General features: G+C 51.4%; 2 protein-coding genes across 2 annotated transcripts; both read right to left on the bottom strand.

Moving 5' to 3' along the window:
* Positions 1-7,231: 7,231 nt before the first annotated feature.
* LGALS4 (galectin 4) lies at positions 7,232-14,809 on the bottom strand. Its single transcript, XM_049622332.1, has 10 exons — positions 14,805-14,809; positions 14,239-14,398; positions 13,846-13,934; positions 12,318-12,522; positions 9,883-10,017; positions 8,689-8,727; positions 8,470-8,499; positions 8,103-8,191; positions 7,795-7,960; positions 7,232-7,713 (listed from the first exon to the last, which is right to left on the bottom strand). The coding sequence occupies exons 1-10, from the start codon at positions 14,807-14,809 to the stop codon at positions 7,567-7,569; spliced, it is 1,065 nt and encodes a 354-aa protein (XP_049478289.1). The 3' UTR covers positions 7,232-7,566.
* A 1,150-nt stretch (positions 14,810-15,959) lies between these two features.
* ECH1 (enoyl-CoA hydratase 1) lies at positions 15,960-24,545 on the bottom strand. The gene is made up of 10 exons (XM_049621344.1): positions 24,438-24,545; positions 23,361-23,556; positions 23,134-23,222; positions 18,111-18,235; positions 17,975-18,023; positions 17,710-17,774; positions 16,998-17,068; positions 16,834-16,905; positions 16,434-16,584; positions 15,960-16,253 (listed from the first exon to the last, which is right to left on the bottom strand). The coding sequence occupies exons 1-10, from the start codon at positions 24,475-24,477 to the stop codon at positions 16,149-16,151; spliced, it is 963 nt and encodes a 320-aa protein (XP_049477301.1). The 5' UTR covers positions 24,478-24,545; the 3' UTR covers positions 15,960-16,148.
* Positions 24,546-25,579: the final 1,034 nt, after the last annotated feature.

Genomic DNA, 25,579 nt, shown 5'->3' with positions numbered 1-25,579 from the left:
GGGGGACACCGCAACCAGTCCTCTGGGTCTCTGCGCGCTCACGAGCCCCCTTCCCACCTTTCTTTCTACCTGTGCCCCTGGCCCTGCCCGAGCGACAACCAGGGAGTCGGGGTAGTGGGCGCTCACACGCAGACGCCCAGTCACCCCCCACCCGCAGTGGTGCATTTCTGGTCTTGGGCTGAGTCGCCACCCTGCAGGACCCGTCTCTGCAGGACCCCGACGTGTGGTAGCGCTCCAGCGTCGCATATAGGCTAGGATCCAGAGCCCGGGACAATCCCCACCCACGCCCCAGGCGGGCTGTCCCACGCTTGGAGCCCGCCCCAGAGGTGACAGACCTCCCTTTCCCTGGGCCGCTGTGGGCTTTGCAGTCCCCACAAGCAGAGGACCGTTCCTGACCTGACAGGAAGCAGAGCGTAGGGTCTGAGCCTTTTCAGGACCCATTTTCTGCCCCTGAGATCCTTCCGGGGAAACCACCCTCCCCATACCGAGCCCTTGAGACCGTCTCTCTGGGTGGGATGGTGTAAGGAAGGGTCCCCTCTTGCAGTGGTGGACCCGAGAAAGTCTGAATTTCCCTCGTTCCCCAGGGCTCATTGTTGAATGACTTAGCATTCATTTTTATTTGCCAATGTCAAGTATTTGTAATTAACAAAAGTGTTTCTAGAGATAACACATGGGTAGGGTGTAAATTTCCACAGATAGCAGTGGAGAGAAATTGTAGTTATTGGCACAACTGGCAAAGGTGGTCCGAGCGGTGCCTCAGTGGCTCAGGTAGTTAAGTGTCTGACTTGGGCTCAGGTCATGATCTCCCAGTTCAGGGAGTTCAATTCTTCCCCACCCTCCTCAAGCTCTGTCCTGACTGCTCAGAGCCTGGAGCTTGCAGCCCACTTCGGATTCTGTGTCTCCCTCTCTGTCTGGCCCTCCCTGGTTCGTGCTCTATCTCTCAAAAATAAATAAACATTAAAAAAAAAAAAAAAGGTGGTCGGGGTCCCCGGATTAGATGGTAGTGATCTATCCCTGTTAATTTCTTGATTTTCACCTTTGCCTTAGAGTAGACAATCAGGAGAATGTTCTTGTTTGTGGAAAACACACAATAGAGTATTTGAAGGTGATCAGGAAACATGTTGTCAACATACTCTGGAATGGGTGGTAGGAAAAAAAATTATTTTAATTCTGTATGCCAGACAGAAAAGAGTCTACTCCATTTTTTTTTAAGTTTATTTATTTATTTTGAGAGAGACAGAGAGAGACAGAAACAGAGAGAGCAGGAGTGGGGGAGGAGCAGAGAGAGGGGAAGAATCCCAAGCAGGATCCTGGCTGTCAGCATGGAGCCCCAGGTGGGGGGTGGGGGGTGGGGGGTGGGGCTGGAACTCCCAAACCCTGAGATCTTGACCTGAACTGAGATCAAGAGTTGGAGGCTTGGGGCACCTGGGTGGCTCGGTTGGTTGAGTGTTCAGCTTCGGCTCAGGTCATGATCTCAGAGTCCTTGAGTTCAAGCCCAGCGTCAGGCACAGCTCAGAGCCTGGAGCCTGCTTCTGATTCTGTGTCTCCCTCTCTCTGCTCCTCCCCTGCTCATGCTATGTCTCTGTTTCTCAAAAATAAGCAAGCATTAAAAAAATAATAAAATAATCTTAATAAATAAATAAACTTGTAAAAAGATATACAAGAACCTCTGCTTCAGTGGGTGGTTTTAAGGATTGAAAGAATGGTTAGCCCAGTGACTAACACGTAGTAAGGATTCAAAAAAATGTTAACTATTGATTTCTTCTTTTTTTAGCGATTTTTATTTTTATTTTTTAACATTTATTTATTTTTGAGAGACAGAGCAAGAGTGGGGAGGGGGAGAGAGAGAGGAGACACAGAATCCAAAGCAGGCTCCAGGCCCCGCGCTGTCAGCACAGACCCCAACACAGGACTTGAACCCATGAACGGTGAGATCATGACCTGAGCCGAAGTCAGACACTCAACCGACTTGAGCCACCCAGGCGCCCCATTAAGATTTTATTTTTAAGTCATGTCTACACCCAACATGGGGTTCAAACTCATGACCTCGAGATCAAGAGTCACACTCTATGGAATGAGCCCACCAGGCGACCCAGCTCTTGATTTCTTCTTTGACACATGGGTCATCTGGAAGGGTGTTTTTATTTAATGTTTATTATTTTTGTGAGATAGAGAGTGAGCAGGGAGGAGCAGAGAGAGAGGGGGACAGAGGATCCAAATAGGGCTCTGTGCTGACAACAGAGAGCCTGATGTGGGGGCTCAAACTCATGAACTGTGAGATCATGACTTGAGCTGAAGTCGGACGCTCGACCAACTGAGCCACCCAGGCGCCCCTAGAAGGGTGTTTAATTTCTACATACTTGGAGATTTCCTAAATTTCTCTTTATGGTTGGCTTCCAACATAATTCCGTTAAGGTCAGAGAACATACTTTCTATGATTTCAATTTGCATACATTTATTACGACTTATGGCCTTATTTTATGGTCTTCTCTGGAGAATTTCCAAGCGTGCTTGAAAATTGTGTGTGTGTGTGTCCTGCTTTTGGTAAGCGGAGTGTTAGCTGTTAGGTAAAGTGATTGATAGTGTCTATGTAGTCTCAATCCTTACTAATTTCTGTCTGGTTGTTCTATCAGTTGCTAAAAGAGGGTTACTACAACTTAATAGCTGTTCAATAGTCTATTTGTCATGCATTTTGAGATCTCTTGTAAATATACATTTTTACTTGATATATATATATGATATATTTACTATACATGTACGTGTGTGTGTGTGTGTGTGTGTGTGTGTATCTGATGGATTGTCCCTTTTATCACTACAAAATGTCCCTCTTTGTCTCTAGTACAATTTCTTTTACATCTATTGTGTCTGAGAGTAATTCTGTCCTTCTTACTCTCTCATGGTTACTCTTGGCATGATATATCTTTTCTCTTCCATTTACATTCAACTTACTGGTGTCTTAGATCTAAAGTGTGTCTTTTCTTTTAATCTTTTTTAATGTTTATTTATTTTTGAGAGAGAGAGAGAGAGAGAGAATGCAATTGGGGAGGAGCAGAGAGAGAGGGAGACACAGAATCCGAAGCAGGCTCCAGGCTCTGAACTGTCAGCACAGAGCCCAATATGGGGCTTGAACTCACAAACTGAGAGATCATGACCTGAGCTGAAGTCAGTCGCCCAACCGACTGAGCCACCCAGGCTCCCCCAAAGTGTGTCTTTTATAGACAGCGTATAAAAAAAGAAAGATCTTGCTTTCTTTTTTTTATTATTAAAAAAATTTTTTTAACATTTATTCATTTTTTTTTGAAAGGCAGAGAGAGACAGAGTGCAAATGGGTGAGGGGCAGAGAAAGAGGGAGACACAGAAACAGAAGCAGGCTTCTGTTAGCCCGTAACTCAGCACCATAAAATTTGTATGATCTTACACGGTTTCTGAAGTTAGGATCCAGGAGTGGCCTACTTAGGTGGTGTGGCTCTGATCTTCCATGGAGTTACATTCAAACATATGTGGAGTTGCAATCATCTGAAAGAAGCTTTCCAAACTATGGCTGTGGCCAAACTCACCCATTGCCTGATTGAGTATGGCTCACAGGCTAAGAATAGGTTTTACATTTTTAAATAGGTGAAAACATAAAAGAAAGGATATTTCAAAACACTAAAACACTAAACATTATATGGAATTCAAGTCTCAGTACCCATAACTCAAGGGTTTTTTGGTTTTTTTTTTGTAATGTTTTATTTATCTTTGAGAGAGAGAGTATGAACAGGGGAGGGGCAGAGAGAGAGGGACACAGAGGATCTGAAGCGGGTTCTGCACTGACAGCAGTGAGCCTGATGAGGGACTTTAACTCACGAACCATGAGATCATGACCTGAGCTGAAGTCGGAGTCTCAGTTGACTGAGCCACCCAGACGCCCCCGTGACTCAAGTTTTATGGGAACACAGCCAGGCTCCTACATGTCCGCATTGCCTAATGGCTGCTTTTTCGATTCGTTAGTGCAATCTCTGCCCTTTGATAGGAGTATTTATTTCATTTACACTTGGTGTAATTATTGATACAACTGGCTTTACAGCTGCCTTTTTTGCTCTCTGTTTTTACTCTCTGTTAATCTGTCACTACCTTCTTTTGTGTTAAACAATTCTTAGTGGACCGTTTAAATTCCTCTATTGGTTTTTTTAGCAGTATTTTTTGAAAACTAGGTTTTGAGTGGTCACTCTAGTGATTACAATGTACCTCTTTACTTATGACGGTCAACTTCATTTTTCTTTAAAAGATTTTTTTAAGTTTATCTATCTTGAGAGAGAGAAAGAGAGAGAGCGTGAGCAGGGAGGAGGCAGAGAGAGGGAGAGAGAGAGAATCCCAAGCTGGCTCCATGTTGACAGCATGGAGCCCCACGCAGGGCTCAGACTCACAAACCGTGAGATCATGACCTGAGCTGAAATCAAGAGTCGGACACTTAATTCACTGAGCCACCCAGGCGCCCCAAAACTGATTTAATTCCAGTAAAATATAGCAGCATTGCTCCGTACATCCCTATTCCCCCCCCCCTTGTGTGCTATAATTATTATATATGTAACATAGAGATGTGCTATGTACCCTACAACCTAGTATTATCACCTTCACTTTATACAATCCTATTTTAAAAGAAATCAAAAGAAGTAAACAGAAAACATATATTTATATCATTAAAAAATATCTATCTACATACTTCTAATTTCTAGGGCCCATTTCTCCCGTGGATTTGAGTTTCTGTTTGATGTCAGTTTCAGTGTGAAGGACTTCCTTTAGCATTCCCTAGAGGGCAGCTCTGTTAACAATGAATTGTCGGCTTTCGTTTATCTGGGACTGTCCTTATTTTGCTTTCGGTTTTGAAATACAGTTTTGTTGAAGATAGAAGTATTTGTTGATAGTTTTCTTTTTCTTTTAGCGCCTTGACTGAGTCATGAAACTGCTCAGCTCCTTTCTGATCTTCTCTGATCCCAAAGACCTTGGTTTTTTTTTTTTTTTTGGCTTTTTTTTTTTCTTAATGCTTATTTATTTTTGAGAGAGAGAGGGAGAGCAGGGGAGGGGCAGAGAGAGAGGGAGGCGGAGGATCCGAAGCTGGCTCTGCGCTGTCAGCACAGAGTCTGATGCAAGGCTCGAACTCATGAACTGTGAGATCATGACGTGGGCCAAAACCAAGGTCAGATGCATAACCGATTGAGCCACCCAGGCGCCCCTGACCTTCATTGTTTCTATAAAAAGGTAGCTATTAATTGTACTGCTGTTAACGCTGTACAAGACGAGCTGTTCTTCACTTCCTGCTTTCAAGGTTTTCTCTGTCTTTTATGTTTTTTACAGCAGTTTGACAATAATGGGTCTAGGTGTGGATCTCTTTGTATTTATCCTATTTGCAAGTCATTAAACTTCTTGGATCTATAGATTAATGGCTTTTGTGAACTTTGGCAAGTCTGTAGCCATATTTCTTCAAACATGCTGCAGCAGCGATAGAAAACCAAACATGACCTCTCCAGCTCTTCCATCCCTCTTGCTGAGCCCCTCCAGGCTCTGCTACTGATTTGTTCCTCCGCTGCCATCCCTGGGACATGCCAACCTGGGTAGTGGCTGCCCTAAGCATCCAACTTCATAATCTCTTAGTTGGTTAGTTAGAGCCCCACATGGGGCTCCCTGCTGTCAGCGAGGAGCCCGCTTTGGATTCTCTATTCCCCCCCACCCCCCGCTCTGCCCCTTCCCCCCTCTAAAAAAAATTTTTTTAATTAAATCTCCCCAGATGATTGCAATGTACAGCCACATTTGAGAACTAGATTAAGGGAATAAATGAGACAATAAACAGAATGAATGAATGAATGAATGAACGAACAAATGAATAGACACGGAGAAATGCCTGAATAAATGGATATGTGAACAAGTAAGTGAGGAAATGACAAAGGAATGAATGAATGGGTGAATGAAAGTGTAAACAAATGAACAAATGATTAAATCCTTGCAAGGGTGCGGTGATAAGAGGATGATTGGCTGGATGGTAGATGGTTAGTGGACAGATGGAGAGAGGAAATGGTAAATGAACAGACAAATAGTTGGAAATGAATAGAAGAATATATCATAAAGATATGGATGGATGACATGATAGGTAGAGAATGAAGAAATCGATGCCTAGTCAGAGGGATCAATGGCGCATGGAGAGATGGATAGATGGATGGATGGATGGATGTGATGGAAGGCAGAGAATTGCACGGACAATTGGAGGGATGAACAGATGAATGAGTGAATGCAAGTTGGATGTAAGGATGGCTGAATGGACAGACAGATGGATGAGTGAATAAACAAATGGTTAGATGTTTGAAGGGATGGATGGTCAGATGGCTGAGTGAAGGGTTGGATGATGAATGGATGTACAAATGGCTGGATAGGTGGAGAGTTAGGTGACGGTGAGTGGACGAATGGTTGGATGTTTATTTATTTGTTTTTTTTGTGTTTTAGATTTAAAAAAAATTTTTTTTAAGTAATCTCTGGGGTGCCTGGGTGGTTCGGTCAGTTGAGCGTCCAACTCTTGATTTCCTCCTGGGTCACGATGCGAGGATTGTGGGATGGAGCCCTGTGTCAGGCTCCACACTGAGCATGGAATCTGCTTGGGAGTCTCTCTCTCTCTCTCTCTCTCTCTCTGTCTCCCTCTGCTCTCCTCCCACCACCCCACAACTCTTTCTCTCTCTCTCTCAAAGTAAATAAATAAAAGTTCTAAAAAGAATTTCTTTTAATTAAAAAAAAAAAAGTAATCTCTACATCCAGTGTGGGGCTCGAACTCACAACCTCGAGGTCAAGAGTTACTGCCCCACCGACGGAGCCAGCCAGGCGTCCTTGACTGTGTATTTAGGTGGATAGATGAACATATGCTTGGATGGATGTTTGGAGAGATTTATGGATGTGGCGATGGATGAATGGACAGGTGGATACATGGACGGATGGAAAAATGGGTTGTATAGTGACTAAGAGTGTAGCCAGACCACCTTGATTTGAATCCTCATTCTGCCATTTATGTGCCGTGTGACCTTGGGCAATTTGCTTTACTTAAAAATTTTTTTTAATGTTTATTTAACTTTTTTTTTTTTTTTTGAGAGAAAGAGAGAAACAGACCGTGAGCAGGGGAGGGGCAGAGAGAGAGAGAGACACAGAATCGAAAGCAGGCTCCAGGCTCTGAGCTCTCAGCCCGGCTGACAGAGCCACGCAGGCGCCCCTGCTTTATTTTAATTTGCCTGTTTCCTCATCTTTTCCAGAGGTACGATAATAATAGTTCCTATCTCCTGGTGTTTTTGTGAGGAGCAAATGAGTTGATACACTTCAAGCCCAAGATCTGTGTCTGGAATATTCCTAGATTTATTGTGATGGGAAGATCGATGGACAGGTGATGAGGTGGCTGAATGGACAGTGTATGATCGAACCAAGGAAGGAAGGAACGGCGATACGGACGTTACGGACACGCATGAGACACCCTCAGACATTTTATTAAGGGCTTAGAAGAGAGTCCTGTGGGCTCTCTCTCTCTGTGTCCCCAAGAGTTATGGCTCTGGGAGTAGATCAGATCTGGATGTAGGACAAGTTGATATCACCCTGGATCTCTAGGACGTCCACGTTCTGGAAGGCCGAGAAGCGATGGGAATAGTCGAAGAGGTGCTGGCCGTTGGCGTAAACCTTGAAGCGATCTATGCCACAGCGAATGGACAGCTGCAGGGAGAGGGCAGGCTTGAGGCTAGGGCCAGGACACAGGCTCTGGAGGGAAGGGGGCGAAAGAGACCCCCGACTCACATCAAAGAATTTCCCAGGACCAAATGGGTTGTAGGAGATCTTCTTCTCCTCGGATCCCCACGAACCATTCAGGTAGCTGTTCCGGACCACGGTATCCTCAGTCAGACGGGAGTTAATGTGCAGAGCCATGTCCCCCGTGGACCCCACGATGAAGTTGATCGCAAAGCTGAAGGCAGAGAGGGAAGGAGGTGGGAGTCACACGGGGGCCAGTGCCTGGTTCTCCGAGGGAGGAGGGGGCCGGGGCCCAGACTCCTGGGTCTGAAGGAGGAAGCGGGCTGAGGATCCCCGCTTCAGTGCAGACTGGGTACCTCTTGCCTGTAGGGGGTATAAAGCCCTTGACTATGATGGTTCTTCGGGCTGTAAGCCCCCCTTGCAAGATCCTTCTGAATGGCACGGGCTGTGGGAGGAGAACATGGGGTCCTGTCACCTCTCAGGTCACCAGAAGCCAGAGGCAGGGACAAATTTTCAGAGATGGGTGCCCACTCCTAGGAAATATCCCCAACTCCCGTCCCCTCCCCACTCTGGCCACCAACCCCACCCTCTCCCCGCCTCCCACCCCAACACCCTCTGCCCACTCTATTTCCCACCCTCTCAGAGCCCCCCTGCCCACCGTCAGCTCTGGCTTCCCCACAAACTGCCCACCACAGAGCCCTAAACGCCCACGGGACATGTTACCGGGTTGAAGATTGGGGGTCCCTCCATGGTCTGTGAGGTGAGGAAGGAGAGGTGTTATTCTAGAATATTTGACAAATATTTATGGCACACCAACTATATGCAGGTGTATCTCTGGGTGCTGGATTAGTACAACTGGGGGGGCCCACCTCCTTGACCCCCCTCGCACTTCTCACCACCCCTCCCCCTCACCCCAAGTGGCCACCCAATTCTCCCACTTACAGGCAGGTTACTTGGCAGTTGCTGGGTGTGTCCAGGACCCTATATAGATGAATGGAAGGCAGAAATGATGAGGGGGGCTGGGGGTCCTTCAGCTGCCCCAAGACCTCCTCAGGCCACCAAGCCCCCACCACAAGAATTCCATCACCCATCGACAGGTACTTACTGGGTTTGCCGGCGTGCCCATGGGTGTCTGTGGGCACAAAGGCAATGTGTGTAGGAAGGCAGGCAATGAGGGAGACCCCAAACTAGGACCTGGGGGCGGGGGGTGTCAAGGATGCCTGCCCAGGGCAGCCCCACGACCGCGGTCCAAGAGAACTCTGGGGTCAAAGAGTGGCACCCAGGTGGCTCATTAATGGAGAGGAAATTGCCACGTTTAGGGATCTTCGGGACACAGTGACCCTCCACCCCTTTAGGGTGAGCCTGGTGCATTCTACTCTTGCACCCTCCCTGGTCCTGCTCCCTCCTGTCTCTGTGCCTCGGTTCCCCCATCTGTAAAATGGGTCCGATGATCATCAGAGCACTTTCCCCAAGGAGGTGGGGGACGGGGGCTTACAGGCTGGGGAGTAGAGAGCCCTCAGCTGAAGGACATGGCTGGCGTCTAGAGTCCAAGTGCTGCTATGGGTGTTTTGGTGCCTGTCTGTTCACTGTGGACGTGGGAATGGGGTTTCTAGGTCATCGCGTGTGTCTCCGCTCAGCTTTCGCAGACGCTGCCCAGTCATTTCCAGGGGAGTGTCGGGCCAGTTCCCCAGCCTCGCCCACACTCGGTATTGTGTGCCTTTCCCTTGATAGCTCTTCTCGCCGGGCGGGGGGAGGTAGCTCGTTGTGACTTGAAGTGAGTTTCTCTCCGGTGACTAGCAATGCTGGGTAACTTCTCATGGACTCGCCTACTCTTCCCCGTGGCTTTTGTTCCTCCTTATCTTTGCTCCTTGACTCAGCTGACGGACTTCTTCCTCCTCCCGGAAGCCTTCCCCTCGGACTCCCCAAACCTCCTGTCTCCCACCCCGGCCTTGACCGCCTAGAGCCAACACTGCCTGGGGAAATGTCTTGTCTTCCCAGTGGATTGTCTTAGTTGCCTCTGAGTCTGTGGCTCAGCCAGCGAAGGGCCTGGCACGGAGCAGGTGCTCGGGGACATAAAGGGGTGAGGGAATGAATTAAGGAAGGAAGCAGGCACATAAGTGAGGAGACACCACCCACCTGGCTTGGCGGGGCGTTGCCGCCAATGAAATTGATTGATTGAAGCTCCAGGTCCCCATCCACTTGCAGGTGGGTGACCATCTGCAGGGGCAGCCGGTGCCCAAACTCATAGAAGGGATTTCCATTTACCACCACCTGGAGGGCAGGGGGTGAGGTCAGAGTCAGCCCCCATGACCTTGGGAAAGCAGAAACAGGAAGCAGGGAACAGAGATCTTTTTAACTCGGAGACGCGTCTTGGGGACGACGAGCTGGGATAGCCACAGAGTCAGGAATCTCGGAGTCTGCAGGTCGGAGGTCAAGGCGGGGTCAAGGGGCAGCTCAGAGACCGGTGGCTGGGAGACAATGGAGAATGTAGTCAGGAGAGCGATGGCGAGATAATCAAGTCAGAGTTTTGGTTTCGGCGCCAAAGGAGATGGGCCCGAGTCTAGCTCTGACGCGTTGGCTGTGTGACCTCGGGGAAGTCATTCCACCTCTCTGAGCCTTTGGAGGCTCACCCTGGGATTGATGGGAACATTAAAACCCAGCCAGGCATGTCAAAGGCGTTGTGGAAATCCTGTGTGGAGCCTTGTTATCATATCTCAGCGTCCTTGGTGTCCTCACGGTTCTATTTATGGCGCCAGGCAGGGGGCATGGGGCTGACAGCCAGCTCCGGAGGAGTCTTATTTCTGGACTTAGGTGCTGGTGCCACGGGTGTGTTGTCTTTGTGAAACACCAGCGAGCTCTGTACACATGGCTCGCACTCTTTTGTGCACTTCAGTAACACGTTTTAAAAAATACTTGCGATGCACCCAGGTGGCTCCGTCGGTTAAGCGTCCGACTTCGGCTCAGGTCACGATCTCATGGTTTGTGGGTTCGAGCCCCGCCTCCGACTCTGTGCTGACGGCTCGGAGCCTGGAGCCTGCTTCGGATTCGATGTCTCCCTCTCTCTCTCTCTCTCTCTGCCCCTCCCCCGCTCACCCTCTTTCTCTCTCCCTCTCAAAAATAAACAGGCATAAAAAATTTGTTGTAAATAAAGCTTAATAGAATTTAAAAAATTAAGAAAATTAAAAATACTTGCATAGGGGCACCTGGGTGGCTCAGTCAGTGAAAGCGTCCAGCTTCAGCTCGGGTCATGATCTCATGGTTCGGTTCGTGGGTTCGAGCCCCATCTCTGGCTCCGTGCTGACAGCTCAGAGCCTGCTTCGGATTCTCTGTCTCCCTCTCTCTGGTCCTCCCCCACTGGCACGCGAGCACGTGCTCTCTTTCTCTCTCCCAAAAATCAAATAAACTTAAAAAAATACTTGCATCATAGTAGTCACAGAGTGTGGGCCTTATCCGGAGGCGGAGTCAAAGTGCAGACAAGACTCAGGTCATGATCTCACAGTTCGTGGATTCGAGGCCTGTGTTGGGCTCTGTGCTGACAGTGCGGAGTCTGCTCAGGATTCTCTCTCGCTCCCTCTTTCTCTGCCCCTCCTCTGCTTGACCCCTTGCCCTCATGCTCCCTCTCTCTCTCAAAACAAACTTTAAAACAAAAACACGCGGGGCGCCTGGGTGGCTCGGTCGGTTAAGCGTCCGACTTCAGCTCAGGTCATGATCTCATAGTCCGTGAGTTCGAGCCCCGCGTCGGGCTCTGTGCTGACAGCTCACAGCCTGGAGCCTGCTTCGGATTCTGTGTCTCCCCCTCTCTCTGGCCCTCCCCCGTTCATGCTCTGCCTCTCTCTGTCTCAAAAATAAACATTAAAAAAAATTTTTTTTAAATAAATAAAAAATAAAACAACAACACACCTTAAGGTATTTATGAGGTCACCGGACGGCTGACAGGATGTGAGGACCCGAGGAAGAATTGTCAGTGCTTGAGGTATGGTAACGGCCTTCTGACTATGTTCTTAAGCACTGAAATATTTATGAACGAAATTATATCTGGGATTTGCTTTTAAATCAGATGAGAGGGAAGCGTCAGGGAAGGATGCAAACACAGGGGCCTGGAGCTCACGACCACTGGAGCTGGCCAAGGGGACCAGCGGGTCACTGCACCCGCGCCTCCTCTTGTGTGTGTTCAGAATTCTCCAGAAGAAAGAGCAAGAATACGCATTTTGCAAGAATGCAGAGGAACAAAGCGATCTACGTTAAACATGACAAGGCTGCCCACAGTAGAGGAATAGGAATGAGGAACGTGAGAAAAAAAAAAAAATTGTTTAAGAGAAAAAATGTTTAATAGGCAGGAAAGAAGGAAAAGAAAAAAGTGAGGTGGGAAGGGGGAGGGGAGAGGGAGGAGGGGAGGAGGAGGGGGAGAAGGGGGAGAAGTAGGAGAAGGGGAGGAGGTGGGGAGCAGGGGGAGGCACAGCTGGAAGAGAGGAAGAGAGGGAAGAAGGAAGGTGGAGAGGGAGGGAGAGGGAGGCAGCGGGGAGGAGGAAGGGGGGTTAGGGAGGAGGGAGGCCCCGCCCCCAAGCTCAGACCTTGTAGTGCTCGGCCTGGACCATGAACACCAGCTCAAAGGCGGTGCCCTTGCGGAAAGGCATGCTCCTTTTCTTCTCCTCGCTGCCCCATTTGCCGCCTTGCATGGAGTTGAAGACCACCTTGTCCCAGCCATCGAAGCGGGGATTGAAGTGGAAGGCGATATCTGACCCCGCGTGCTGCCCCGCCACGAAGTTCACGGAGAACCTGGTGGGACAGGAAGGGCTGTTCCCCCGGCCCCACCTGCCTGCTCACCGGGCCCTCCTCCTGGAAGCCCGCTCAGACCTACCGGGTTCTCACTTCCCCGAAGGGGCGGGAGTGGGGGTTGGGGGACAACGACAAAACGGGACAGCACACTCGGGCACTGCTGACCCGAGAGAGGGGGGCGGGGGTAGTGCCCTGGAGTCCAGGAGGACTGCCGTGCTCATTCCCTTCCCTTAACCAGACCACCGCCCCCCCAGCCCCTCCCAACTTGAAATAAGACTACAACTGGGACTCCTGCATTTCCAAGGGCCAGGCACTGTCCTAGGAACCTCTCTGCTCCCTCCCTGACCTGGAGGCCTTTCCCCACCAGCAGCCAGGGGGGACCTAGGAACCCACACGACCCACCCCTTCCCTCAGGCCAGCATCCCTGAAGTTATTCCAACTGGGCACACACACCCCCACCTCAGGGCCTTTGCAAGGGCTGTTCTTTCTATCCGCCTATACTCCCAGGCTCCCTCCCTCCTCTTCTGTGGGTCTTTGAAGGGTTCCCACCCCGCTACCCTATTTAAAGGGACAATGCCACAGGGTCCCTCCCCCCCACATCCATTCCCCAACTCCTTTCCCAGTTTGTCTGCTTAGCACTTATCACCACTTTGATTTTTGATTTTGATTACAGATTTGATTTTTGTCTTTCACCTCTCCTCTCTACTAGGATGTCAGCTCCCTGTGGGCAGAGATCTTGGCCCTGTCGACTGCTCTGTCCCCAGTGCCTGGGCACACAGTGGGCCCAAAATGACCAAAAAACCAACGAGCGAGAAACAACAATGCCTTCAGCTCGCTTCCATCTTTATCACCATTTTAAGGCCCTAAAAAAATGTTAAGACTTATTTTAGTGCTTACTTTCCAGTTTTACACATTGAACCCTCAAGACAATCCCGTTTTACAGCCGGGAATCTAAAGCACAGAGAGGCATGGTGCCTTTCCCCGGTCACACAGTTGGCCAGTCACAGAGCTGGCCAGGCTGAGCTCAGAGCCTGTGATCTGAATTCATGCTATCACGCCCATCAATTCCAGTCCAACATCCCAGCTCCCGGGCTGGGCTGCCTCTCTCCGTGAGCCTCCCTGATGCCTCCCAGCCCCCAGGCTCCCTGCTCCTGGCCACCAAGTCCTGGACGGCCCAGGGGCTAGGGCTGATCTTTGGCCATCGGGTGCAGGGGCACAGAGCTCCCCTTCCCAAGCAGGAAGGAAGAAGGTCTTCTGCATTAGGGCGGAAGCCCCTGTTTGTAGCCCCTCCTAGCCCAGCCTGGCTGGAGGGGAGTGCCTTACCTCTTCATGTGCTCGCTAGCCACTCCTTGGATGTAAACAGACATTCCGATGCAGAGACCACCCGGGATGGGCTTGTTGTAGGGCAGAGTCTGTGGAAGGGGCCTGGTGAGGCTTTACCCCTCATCGAGAAGCCCCCCCCGCACTCTCATTGGGACACTAGGGGTGAAGGGTCCGCGGGAAGGTGAAGAGAGCCGAGCGTCAGGTGTGGATATGAAGAGCCAGGGCGTCAGGATGGGAGTAAATCAAGCCCCAGGGTCAGTATCGGGTAAATCAGAGTCAAGGTTGGGGGCGGGGGCACCTCTGAGGAATCAGGATGAGAGGAAATTGGTGTGTGAGGTTCAGGGTGAAACTAAGCCCCGGGGCCTGCGGTTGGGGCCTGGGCCGCTATCTCACCGGGTTGTAGGTGGGCTGGTAGCCGGGTGCAGGGACATAGGCCATCTTGAGAGGCAGGGCTGGTGGCTCGTCGTCGTCCGGTGAGAAGAGGTGCAGGAGTGGGGAATGGTGGCAGATGGCAGGAGGGGGGTGGCTCTTATACCCGAGGATAAGGGAGTGGCTGGCGGGGCAGGGTCCACAGGGCCCCTCTTCCGGGCATTCCCGGCTCCCATCTTTTTCTAGGGCACCCCCTTGTGTCCCTTTTCTTACTAGCCTCACTGGTAACCAGTCAGAACCCAGTTCATCTATCTGGGTCAGGTCAGGAGGACTCAGGTCAGAGCCCCCTCCTTCAGGCCCTTCCGCAAAGAGGAAGTGTAGTGAACTTCAGCCCCGCCAGGGCCTTATCAGAGCCCATAAAAGCCTGCCCAGACCTTTGTTAGCAGAGGGAGGGTGAGTCCAGGAGGGTTGGGCAGGGCAAGGCTGCAGGCTCGACCTGTGACAGATGGGCAATGGGAGTGGGTGAAAGCAGGGAGGAGCTGGATGCCCTGGACACTCTTAGGAACTGCAGAAGGCATTTGCATGCCCACTGCATGCCGGACCCGTGCACACTGGACTGTATAGTTTTTAATTAATTAAATAATTAATTAAAAAATTTCTTAGCATTTACTCATTTTTGACAGAGCACGAGCAGGGGGAGGGGCACAGAGAAGGGGAGACACAGATCCCAAGCAGGCTCCGGGCTGTCAGCACAGAGCCGGACGCGGGGCTCGAACTCACAAACCACGAGAGCTGAAGTCGGCTGCCCGACCGAATGAGCCACCCGGGTGCCCTGGACTGCACAGATCACGACTTCTGGAGCCAGGGGTGCTGGGTTCAGATCTTGCCTTGGCCACTTCCTGGCTGTTTGGTCTTGCATTAGTTTGGCCTGAACCTCAATTTCCCGATTTGCCCAACTGTAAAAGGGGGATTATTAGTAGTATCGACCTCATAGAAGCCTTGAAAGGAGTCACTCAGGGAATAAATGCTCGGAACAGGACTTGGCATATAGAAGGCATTAAATTAATCCTTGGCCTCTTGCACTCGTTCTAAACATAAACCCAGGAGGGGGCGCCTGGGTGGCTCAGTCGGTTAAGCCTCCAACTTCAGCTCAGGTCACGATCTCGCGGTCCGTGAGTTCGAGCCCCGCGTGGGGCTCTGGGCTGATGGCTCAGAGCCTGGAGCCTGCTTCCAATTCTGTGTCTCCCTCTCTCTCTGCCCCTCCCCCGTTCATGCTCTGTCTCTCTCTGTCTCAAAAATAAATAAACGTTAAAAAAAAATCTTTTTTTTAAAACATAAACCCAGGAGGTTGGGCTTATCTACGGACATGAAAACCTGAAGCTTAAAGAAGTGAGGCTGTTGGCCCGAGACTGGGTAGCAGCAGAACTCTAGCCAGACTCCAGCGTCGCATCCCATTAGGCTATGCAGTGAGTGGGTGCCAGGCAGGGTGAAGGGTGCTCTGGAGCCTGGAGCAGGCAGGGAGACCAGCCGCAGCCCTTAGGCCCGCAGAAGGCACTGACTTTTGCTTGCCCCGCCCCTGCCAGACTTTCTATTGGCCCTGGGCTGCCCACTGCCAGCTCTGAATGGGCATCGCCTGCGTGGCTCCCATTCCCATTGGCCGAATCTCTGTCCCCAACATTCAGCACCGCTGTAGGCGCATCTTGGCTCCTTGCTGCCTCTCCTCTCTTTGCAATAAACACACCGGGTTCCTTAAGTAGCTTTATTGTTTGGGTGAAGATAAGGCCCTGGGCATGAGGAAATCAGTGTCCCAGCTATAAATTGGGAGATCAGGCATGAAGGCACGGAGGCGACGATCCTCACTAATCCTCCTTCTCTGTGGATGAGGAAACTGGCATGAGGTGGGACAAGGGGCAAGGCCTGGCCCGTGGGGGCTCTCAGAGCTTGGAGAAGTTCACGCTCTTCAGGTCCTTCTTCTCCAATGCAGCCTGGACAGACTTAACGATGTCCTGGGTTTGCAGCATGCTCATGTTCCAGGTGGCCTGGATGAAGAGGGTGGAGCATAATGGCAAGGGCGGGGAATGGAGTTGGGCCAATGAAAAACAGGGAAGAGACAGCGCACCAATCGGAGGGCAAGGCCTGCAGAGGTCTGCTTGCAGGGGCCCTGATTGGTCGCTCTGGGACTGGAGAGGGGCTGTGATTGGCTGGACGGAGAGCCTTACCATGTAGTTGAGACTCTCGGCCACGGAATGGTTGCGGGAATAGATCAGGTTGACTTTGGTGCTCTGCACTGCCACAGGGCTCTTGGTGGAAATCTCTTCCGCCAGGGTGAAGGCTGCCTCAAGCATGTCCTCCTTGTTTGGGAACACCCGGCTGCGGACGAAGGGAATCCGTAATGGGGTGTGGGGGGTTCTGGGAAGGTTCCCACGGATGAAGAATTGGCCAACCACAGTGGAAAGCGGAAAACCGCCCAGTGAGAGAGACCAATCAGAGCAGGGCACTGGACCCCAGAATAAAGAGTTGACCACCCAGAGAGTGGAATCTGTGAAGATACACGGGGACCCAAAGAGCCCTGCCCAGGTTGCGCCCGAGCCTTCAACCAGCCCAGGCCTCGGCCCCTACCTGACCAGACCACTGCCCAGGGCCTCATCAGCCATCATCTTGCGGGAAGTGAAGGCCAGCTCGTTGACCAGGCTGCAAGAAAGCGGGGAAAGCCTATCAGGGGACGGCCCTCATCCTGGGCCCGGGAGATGCCCGGGGTCCCCTCCCTCGGCTGCTCCGCTCACCTCTGGTTTCCGATGACTTTGGGCAGTCGCTGCAGCGTTCCCAAATCAGCTGCCAAACCTATGTCCACCTCCTGGGGCGGGCCATCGTATTAGAGCTTGGTTTGTGCCCGATACTGCCCCCCACCGTGTAACCTCAGTGCCAGTGAAATTCCGTATTTACTGTAGAGGCACATTCCATACCCACCTCAGAGACTGCGCCCCCCCCCCCCCCAACACCCCATTTCATTGCCATCCACATGCTTTCACCCAGGTAACTTCTTTCAGCCTAGAATACAGCCCACTTCCCAGTTCCTCTGCCCTCCCAACTTCTTAGGGTCGGCCACGTCTATCTCCAGAGGGAAGCCCTCAAACTCTGCCCATCTGACCCCCTTCCTGCCTCTACGGGTTCCATCCTGTCTGCGTCCTCTCCAGGACTGATCCCAGCAGCAACCCCAGCCGCATCTCCACCCCCGTACCTTTACTCACTCCTAACCCCACGTAGACTGCATGGCCTCCCCTTGACTTCCTTCATGGCCAAAGTGTTACTTTTTAAGGTGCAGTTCTGCTTGACTCTTCCGTGAAGCCCTCCGGGCTCACTCCAAGCCCCCCCTTCCCCCCCCCCCCCCCCCCGCTCCCTTAGCCTCCCCTGTCACTGCTCTGCCCCCACCCAGCCACTCGCTGCCCAGCTCTATGCAGGATCCGAGGACACAGAAGCTCGGGGAGGACGGCTCACCTTCACCTGGAAGAAAGTATCCTGGGCACAGTACCGGATGTCACACGCAGTGACGAGGTCCACGCCTGCCAGGTGGAGGCCAGGGGCATTAAGCAACCACAGGAACCAACCCCTCCTCCCAGGTGGTGGGGTCGCACCCCTGGACCGAGTTGAGCTAGCAACTGATCTGAGGCTGGCAGTCAGTGGCCGAGGCGGAAGGGCGGCAGCCCATAGGCGCCCGGCCAGCGTGGGTGCCCGGATGCGTGGCGGGTGTCTGCGTACTCACCCGCACCAATACAGGCCCCGTGGATGGCGGCGATCACCGGTTTAGGGCACTGCAAGGGAACGGAAGGGGGTGGTGGTCAGGGCTGGTCTGGAAGAGGTGGACGGGGCTGGGGGTGGTGCCCTGCCTGCCCCTGCACCTTCTCGATGACATTGAAGCTCTCTTGGGATCTGCTGATGAGGTTACGGAGCTGCCAGCTGATGCGGGCCACATCATCTCCTTGGGGCTGGAGGATATCCGAAGCCATGTCCGTGAGGTCGATGCCTGGTGGGGAGGCACGGGGAGGCTCACGTAGTACCCCCCCTCCCCCCCAGGCACCCTCCCTCCCCATCCACTGCCCCAACTAGCGGTCAGAACTCAGACTTGGCAGATTTGAACCCCCACACCACCGCCAGTGTTTCGAGAAAGCCGCTCACACAGGGCTTTGCCAGGGATCGCATAGGGGGTGTGAAATACATAAATGCTGACATTGATAGGGCCGTTACTCACTTTATCCTCACAACGACCCTATGAGGTGGCTATTACCATCGACAGTTTTGCTGGGAGTAAACTGAGGCACCGGACATTAAAGTCACTTGCCCAAGGTCACACTGGCTCGTGAGTAATGGCACTGGAATTGTAAGCCCGGGACCATGCACTGGCTCCAGAGGTCATGCTTGTCACCATTATGCCAGATGGCACAGGAGACAGGCTTTTGGCAGGAGTCGGTGGTGGGAGTGGTCCCTCAGAGAGAAGACTCGAGAGAGAGCAAGTTTCCGTGGCTCCAACTGCAAGATGATCCAAAGTCTAACCTTTGCTCCACTAATCCTTCTCCATGACCTCTACTCTGGCTAAAATACTTTCTCCTGGGCTCCCTGTTCCCTGCCCCGACCATTTCCCACACACAGCCAAGAGAACTTGTGAGCATGTCAGGGGGCCTTTTCTTCCCTCCCACCCCACTTACTTAGAAGAAAATACAAGGTATGTGCCGGGACCTTACCAGCCCTCCTGAACACTGTCCCTAGCCCATTCCTTTGGGCACAGAGGCCTCCAACCGTTCCAGGGCCGCCTGGGTGGCTCCGTCGGTGAAGCCTCTGACTCTTGGTTTCAGCTCAGGGCACGATCTCGTGTGGCTCGTTGGGTTCGAGCCCCGTGTCAGGCTCCACACTGACTGTGCAGAGCCTGCTTGGGATTCTCTCTCTCCCTCTCTCTGTCCCTCCTCTGCTCTCTATCTCTCTAAATAAATAGATACACTTAAAAAAAAAAAAAGAAGAAGAAGAAGAAGACTGACCCCGTCATTCTGTCCAGGCCACGGCCCGAAAGTCATCTCCTCAGAGAAGCCCACCTCAGCCACGCGGGCTAAACAGCAGCCCCGTCATCCTCTATCTCATTTTCTCTGTCTCATCTCCTACACTGCCCTCTTGTTACCACAGAATTACGTGCTTATTTCGACGGCCCATCTCCTTTTCCAGGACGTGAGCTCTATGAGTGGAGGAGTTTTGTCTTTTTGCCCACTCCCGCATCCCCAGTGCCTAAACTGAGCCCAGGGCACAGGAGGTGTTCAGTAAGCGAACAGTATAGGCAACAGTCCCTGCCCTCACTGAGCTGCCCCTCAGTGGGGGGGAAGACAAACGAATAAGAAAATACAGGGGCGCCTGGGTGGCTCAGTCGGTTGGGCGTCCAACTTCGGCTCAGGTCATGATCTCACGGTTGGTGAGTTGGAGCCCCGCGTCGGACTCTGTGCTGACAGCTCAGAGCCTGGAGCCTGCTTCCGATTCTGTGTCTCCCCCTCTCTCTGCCCCTCCCCTGCTCATGCTCAGTTTCTCTCTATCTCTCAATAATGAATAAACATTAAAAAAAATTTAAAAAAAGAAAAGAAAATACACTTTGTTGGGTGGTGACAGTGCTGAAAGAAAATTACAGCAGGGAAGTGGAATGGAATGTGTGTGTGTGTGTGTGTGTGTGTGTGTGTGTGCAGTGAGGGCTGTTGCAGTATTAAATGGGGTGGTCATGGACCCTCTCATTGACAAAGTGACTTTTGAGTGAAGATCTGAGGAAGGAGAGGGAGGGAGCTATGGGGCTAGCTGGGATCAGAGAGTTCCAAATGTCAGGAAGGGCCAGCGCAAAGGTCCTGTGGTAGGAATGCCCCTGGGCTGTATGAGGAGCACGGGGCGGTCAGCATCGCTGCAGTGTAGTGAGTGAAGGGGAAAGTGGGAAGAGTCAAGGTTGGAGAGCTTTAGGGGGCAGAGGGTATGGGGCCTCACCGCCCAGGGGGCAAACTCTGGCTTTTTCTCTGAGGGAGGCCTTGCCAGGAGATGATTCTGAGCAGAATCATCCTTCACTTTTTTCTTCCTGGGGTTCATCCTTCTCGTCCCTCTGCCTCTGAACGATGCTATCTGACAAACCAGGAAAACCATTCCCACATCTGGCTACATCCCCAATCCTCTGGGGCTTCACTGCCTCCACAGCTGGTTGAAATAAGTGAGACCTGAGAATTTGGGGCTGAGGGGTAGGGCTAACTTGGTGCATGTTAAATACGAGGAAGACAGGATCGCTCCCCCGCCCCCAGCCTTGGCCAGGCCACTTCCTCCTCTGGGCCTTGGGTTTCTCCTGCACAAAATGGGGGTAACACCCTCCTGAGAGCTGACGGAGAGATGGCAACAATTAAAGGCGAGAGACAGCCCCAGAGGCCCTTCACACCCCACTAATGGCATCACAGTTACCATTTCGGCACCTGCTGGCTTCTGCGCCCACGTCTGTGAAGCCTGGGCGACTCCGCAGAACCCATGCTGACTCCCAGAGCAAGCCCAGCTTGGCACTTGGGACACCTCCTTTCAGTGGCTTTTCTGGCTTCCCTGCACCACCGGGACGCGCACGCCCTGGCTTTTCCAACCCCTCGCAGTAAAGGACGGCAGACCATGGGATCAGGTGTCCCCCTCTAAGGTACGAACTACTTGGAGTGCCTGGGTGGCTCCGTCGGTGAAGCGTCCGACTTTGGCTCAGGTCACGATCTTGAGTTTCGTGAAATCGGGCCCCTTCGTCAGCTCCGCGCTCTCTCTCTCTCTCCCTTTCTCTCTGCCCCTCGCTCCCTCGAGCTCTTAAAAATATACATAATTATATACATAATACATATAATATATGTACGGACCTGTATATGCGTATATACATATATTACATATGCGTATATACATATATTACGTATGCGTAATATGGTACGGACCTGCCCACCTATGACAACTGCACGCGTGGTGTGGGTGGACAAGATATAAACCACTGCCCGACAGCATGGGGCAGATTCTGGAGGACGGAGGACGTCATCACTTAATTTCTTTCTTTCTTTTTTTTTTTTTAATTTTTTTTTTTTAGCATTTATTTATTTTTGAGACAGAGAGAGACAGAGGATGAGCAGGAGAGGGTCAGAGAGAGAGGGAGACACAGAATCGGAAACAGGCTCCAGGCTCTGAGCTGTCAGCCCAGAGCCCGACGCGGGGCTCGAACTCACGGCCCGTGAGATCATGACCTGAGCCGAAGTCGGACGCCGGAGTGAGCCACCCTCTTTTCTTTTTTTTTTAAAGCAGGCTTCAAACCCAGCGCAGAGCCCAACGCAGGGCTTGAACTCATGACCCTGAGTTCAAGAGCAAGAGTCAGGATGCTCAACCGACGGAGCCACCCAGGCGCCCTAGGAAGTTATCACTTAAAAGAAGGGACTGGCACCAAGTGAGGTGGGGGTTGTTAAAGTTTCTAGACTGAGGCGAGGTTGCAAGTGGTGCTTGAAGAACCAGAAAACAGAGTCCAGGGTGACCGTAGCTGCTGGAAAGTGTGGGGGGAAATTCCAGAAAAGAAGAGAGAGCCAGAGAGGGGAGCCCCAAATTCTGTGGATAAACTCTGCCCGAATCTCTTCCTGACCCATGAACCATGCATGCAGCCCAGCAAGAGATTTAAAAACTGATTCCAACTCGGCCGCTAACACAGGAACTTCCACCCTCTCTGCCGGGTCCAGGATAGCATCCAAGTTCCCACGTCCTTCCATAGTCCAATATCCAGGGTGCAATCCAAACTTATTCCAAATGCAAACAAAAAGAAGGATGAGACCCAGTTGTTCAAGAGAAAAGACGATGAACAGGGATTGACCCCAAAGTCACCCAGATGTTGGAATCGGGAAACAGGCACCTGGGTGGCTCAGCCAAGTGCCAACTCTTGATTTTGGCTCAGTTCACGATCTCACGGTCTATGAGATCGAGAACCCGCATCGGGCTCTGTGCTGACAATGCGGGGCCTACTTGGGATTCTCTCTCTCCCCCTCTCTCTCTGCCCCTCCCCTGTTCGTTCTCTCTCTCTTTTTTGCTCTTGCTTTCTCAAAATAAATGGGTAAGCTTTAAAGAGTTTTAAAACAGTGGTTATAACTATGATCAACAGTGCAAAGAAAAACGACAAATAACGAGATACGCAACTTCAGTAGAGAAATGGCAAAATATAAAAAAGAACCAAATGGAAATTTGAGAACCGAAAACTACAGTATCTGAAATTTAAAAAAAAAAGATCACTGGATGGGCTTCACAAGCAGAACAGCGATGACAAAGCAGTCAGTGAATGTGGTCAGTGGAAATTATCCCGTCTGAAGAACAGTCCTGTGGCACAATAAAACTCCGAATAGACATGTAATTGGAAATCAGTTCGTGTGTGTTAAATAATTATATGAAAGCATCTTATTATAATACACTTTAGTGACATGAAAAAAAAACAACAACTGAGAGGTTAAGGGCCTTGGTCAAGATCAGACTTCAAAGCCCATCATCCTGTCCATATTCTGTTGGACTAACTTTGAGATTTGAATGCTTTAAATTAAAGAGAAAAAAAAAGATAAAAGTGGAAGTTAGAAGCTGGTTAAAACCTTAATTAAGAAGCATTGTTTGGGGCACCCGAGTGGCTAAGTCAGTTAAGCATCCGACTTCGGCTCAGGTCATGATCTCACGGGTCATGGGTTCAAGCCCTGTGTTGAGCTCTGTGCGGACAGCTTGGAGCCTGTTTTGGATTGTGTCTCCCTCTCTCTCTGCCCTTCCCCCAGTTGCGTTCTGTGTGTGTCTCTCTCAAAAATAAATAAACATTAAAAAAACAAAACAAAACAAAACATTGTTCCATTGCCAGGAGCAGTGGCAGGGGTGGGGGTGGAGGGCACCCGGTACCTGAAGTGAACAGTTTTCCTGCACCAGAGATCACCACAGCCCGGAAGTCAGGGTCTTGGGCTATCTTGCTGAAGCACTCTACCATCTCTCTGTGGAGGGGCAAGGAGGGAAGGGCTGCGTATCCCCTGCCCTCAGGTCACCCGACCCCCACGCCCCACCCCTGCCCACTCCCTCAGCCCCTGCCTCCTCCGGCAGGCAGGCCTCCCTCGGTGATCTGCAGGCCCTACCTCCAGCAGGCCCTGTTGATGGCATTTCTCTTCTCAGGCCGGTTGAGCTGCACGTGGAGAATGTGTTTCTGAGCAGCGGTCACTCGAAGGGACTCATAGCTGTGGTCTGGCGCTTCTTTGGGGGCCTCTTCTTGTGCTTTGGAGCTCATGGGGCGAAGGCTAAGGCTGAGACCCTGAGGAGTGGGAGCCATCAGGCCTGGGGAGAAAAAGGAAAGAAGAGCCTTTGATGACCCCAGATTGGGGTCACAGAGCCATCAAGGGCAGAGGGCACACATTACTTCTCAGTGATGTCAGATTGGGGAACACAGGCCCCTAAGAAACCTCGGGGCAGGGGCGCCTGGGTGGCTCAGTCGGCTAAGCCTTGGGCTCTTGGTTTTGGCTCAGGTCATGATCTCACTATTCGTGAGTTTGAGCCCCAAACTGGGCTCTGCGCTCACAGCGCAGAGCCTGCTTAAGATTCTTTCTCTCCTTGCCCCCCCCCCCCCCCCCCCCCGCGCTGTGCCACCTCACCCCCACTCGCTCTCTGTCTCTCTCAAAATAAATAAACTTAAAAAACAAAAACAAGGGGCGCCTGGGTGGCTCAGTCGGTTAAGCGTCCCACTTCAGCTCAGGTCACGATCTCACGGTCCGTGAGTTCGAGCCCGGCGTCGGGCTCTGGGCTGATGGCTCAGAGCCTGGAGCCTGCTTCCGATTCTGTGTCTCCATCTCTCTGACCCTCCCCCGTTCATGTTCTGTCTCTCTCTGTCTCAAAAATAAATACACATAAAAAAAAAAATTAAAACAAAAACAAAAACAAAAACAACTTGAAGATTAGGAGTGCACTTGTCAGTGGCCCCAGTGCCTGCACTACTTCGGACCCTTTAGCATGGGAAGGAGGGACCCCAGACTGGGAATACCAAGCTGTCCGTCACCCTATTGTAAGACACAGCCTGCAGAATTAGGGAGCTCTTTGGCTGGAAGCACGTGCACCCCTGTGTTGAAAGCGCTCAGACCGTGACCCGGGACAGGCTTCCCCACCCTACGGTGGCTACGACAGCACGACAGAGCTAGGGACTCCCAGAGGCCGAGGTGACTCACGCCGTATCAGCAGATCTCGGAACCTGAGAGAGGCCGCCATCTCTGCCACCTCCGCCACTGAGTTGTAGTCGGGAGTGACCAGACAGAAGGAAGTCAAGGGGGCGGGCGCGAGGCCACCATGTTTGGCGAGGGCATTGATACCGCAGCCTGACTGGCGGTGACGCCGGTATTTCCGCCATCTTTACTAAGGGCAACCGGAAATAGTTTTCTGAGTTCGCCGATTAGTTTAGAAATGAGACCTTTGCCCCAGTAGGAACCTGGCCTGTTGCTGCCGGATAATTCATCAGGGGACTGTTTTATAATGATGGAAAAGTTGGAAACAGCTGAAATGTTCAAGGACGTAATGGCAGAATAACTGCAGCGCTGCAACTTTGTAATCATGCCCTTGTACTATGTTAACTGAAAAGAAAAAAATTATCTAGTACTGAGTATAACCCACATAAGGGAATGAAAAGATAGACAACAGACGAGCCAACAATGGGCTGTCTGTGTAATCTGTTTGAGCTCTCACACCAACAACAGGTCGCACCATTTTTCACTGTATGCAAAGGAAACCGGAGCTTGGGGAAGGAAAGTCGCTGCTAGTTCAAGGTTATCTGGGCTTTAGGAGTAAAGAGGGGATTAATGTGGCTTTGAAGTTCATGTTCTTAAAATAATTTCTTTAAAAATAAAACCGGGGAGTCTAGGTACCTCAACTGGTTGAGCAGCCGAATTTGGTTCAGGTCATGATCTCCCGGTTTGTGAGTTTGAGCCCAGCGTTGTGCTCTGTGCTGGCAGCTTGGGAGCCTGGACCCTGCTTCGGATTCTGTGTCTCCCTTTCTCTCTGCCCCTTCCCCGCTCATACTCTGTATCTCTCTCTCTCTCTCAAAAATAAACATTAAAAAGAAATAAAAAAGTTTATGGCTGCAAGGAGACTGTAGTTTCTCCTTTCCAGATGCTGTCTGCAACACCCTGGTGAAGCAATTTATCCCATATATGCCATGTGACTTCAGATGTTAACCTGTTTTAAAACCTCACGGTTGGGGGGGGGGGGCAGGTGCCTCGGCAGCTCAGTCAGTTAAGTATCTGACTTCAGCTCAGATCATGATCTCATGGTTCGTGAGTTCAAGTCTTCAAGCCCTGCATCAGGTGAGCATGAGCCC

The sequence above is a fragment of the Panthera uncia genome (assembly GCF_023721935.1).
Source record: "Panthera uncia isolate 11264 chromosome E2 unlocalized genomic scaffold, Puncia_PCG_1.0 HiC_scaffold_19, whole genome shotgun sequence".
Taxonomy (NCBI): Eukaryota; Metazoa; Chordata; class Mammalia; order Carnivora; family Felidae; genus Panthera; species Panthera uncia.
This window is presented reverse-complemented; position numbering and strand designations above follow the sequence as displayed.

What these genes read in the sequence shown, in the direction of transcription:
- LGALS4 (XM_049622332.1), bottom strand. An exon ending in ACCAGCCCACCTACAACCCG is followed by an intron (nt 13,935 to 14,238) that starts GTGAGATAGCGG and finishes CCCCTTCCACAG; the next exon opens with ACTCTGCCCTACAACAAGCC. An exon ending in GTCCTGGGAAATTCTTTGAT is followed by an intron (nt 7,714 to 7,794) that starts GTGAGTCGGGGG and finishes CTCTCCCTGCAG; the next exon opens with CTGTCCATTCGCTGTGGCAT.
- ECH1 (XM_049621344.1), bottom strand. Translation starts at nt 24,477, where the DNA reads ATGGCGGCCTCTCTCAGGTTCCGAGATCTGCTGATACGGC. An exon ending in ATCAACAGGGCCTGCTGGAG is followed by an intron (nt 23,223 to 23,360) that starts GTAGGGCCTGCA and finishes GCCCCTCCACAG; the next exon opens with AGAGATGGTAGAGTGCTTCA. An exon ending in CGGGGCCTGTATTGGTGCGG is followed by an intron (nt 17,775 to 17,974) that starts GTGAGTACGCAG and finishes TCCACCTGGCAG; the next exon opens with GCGTGGACCTCGTCACTGCG.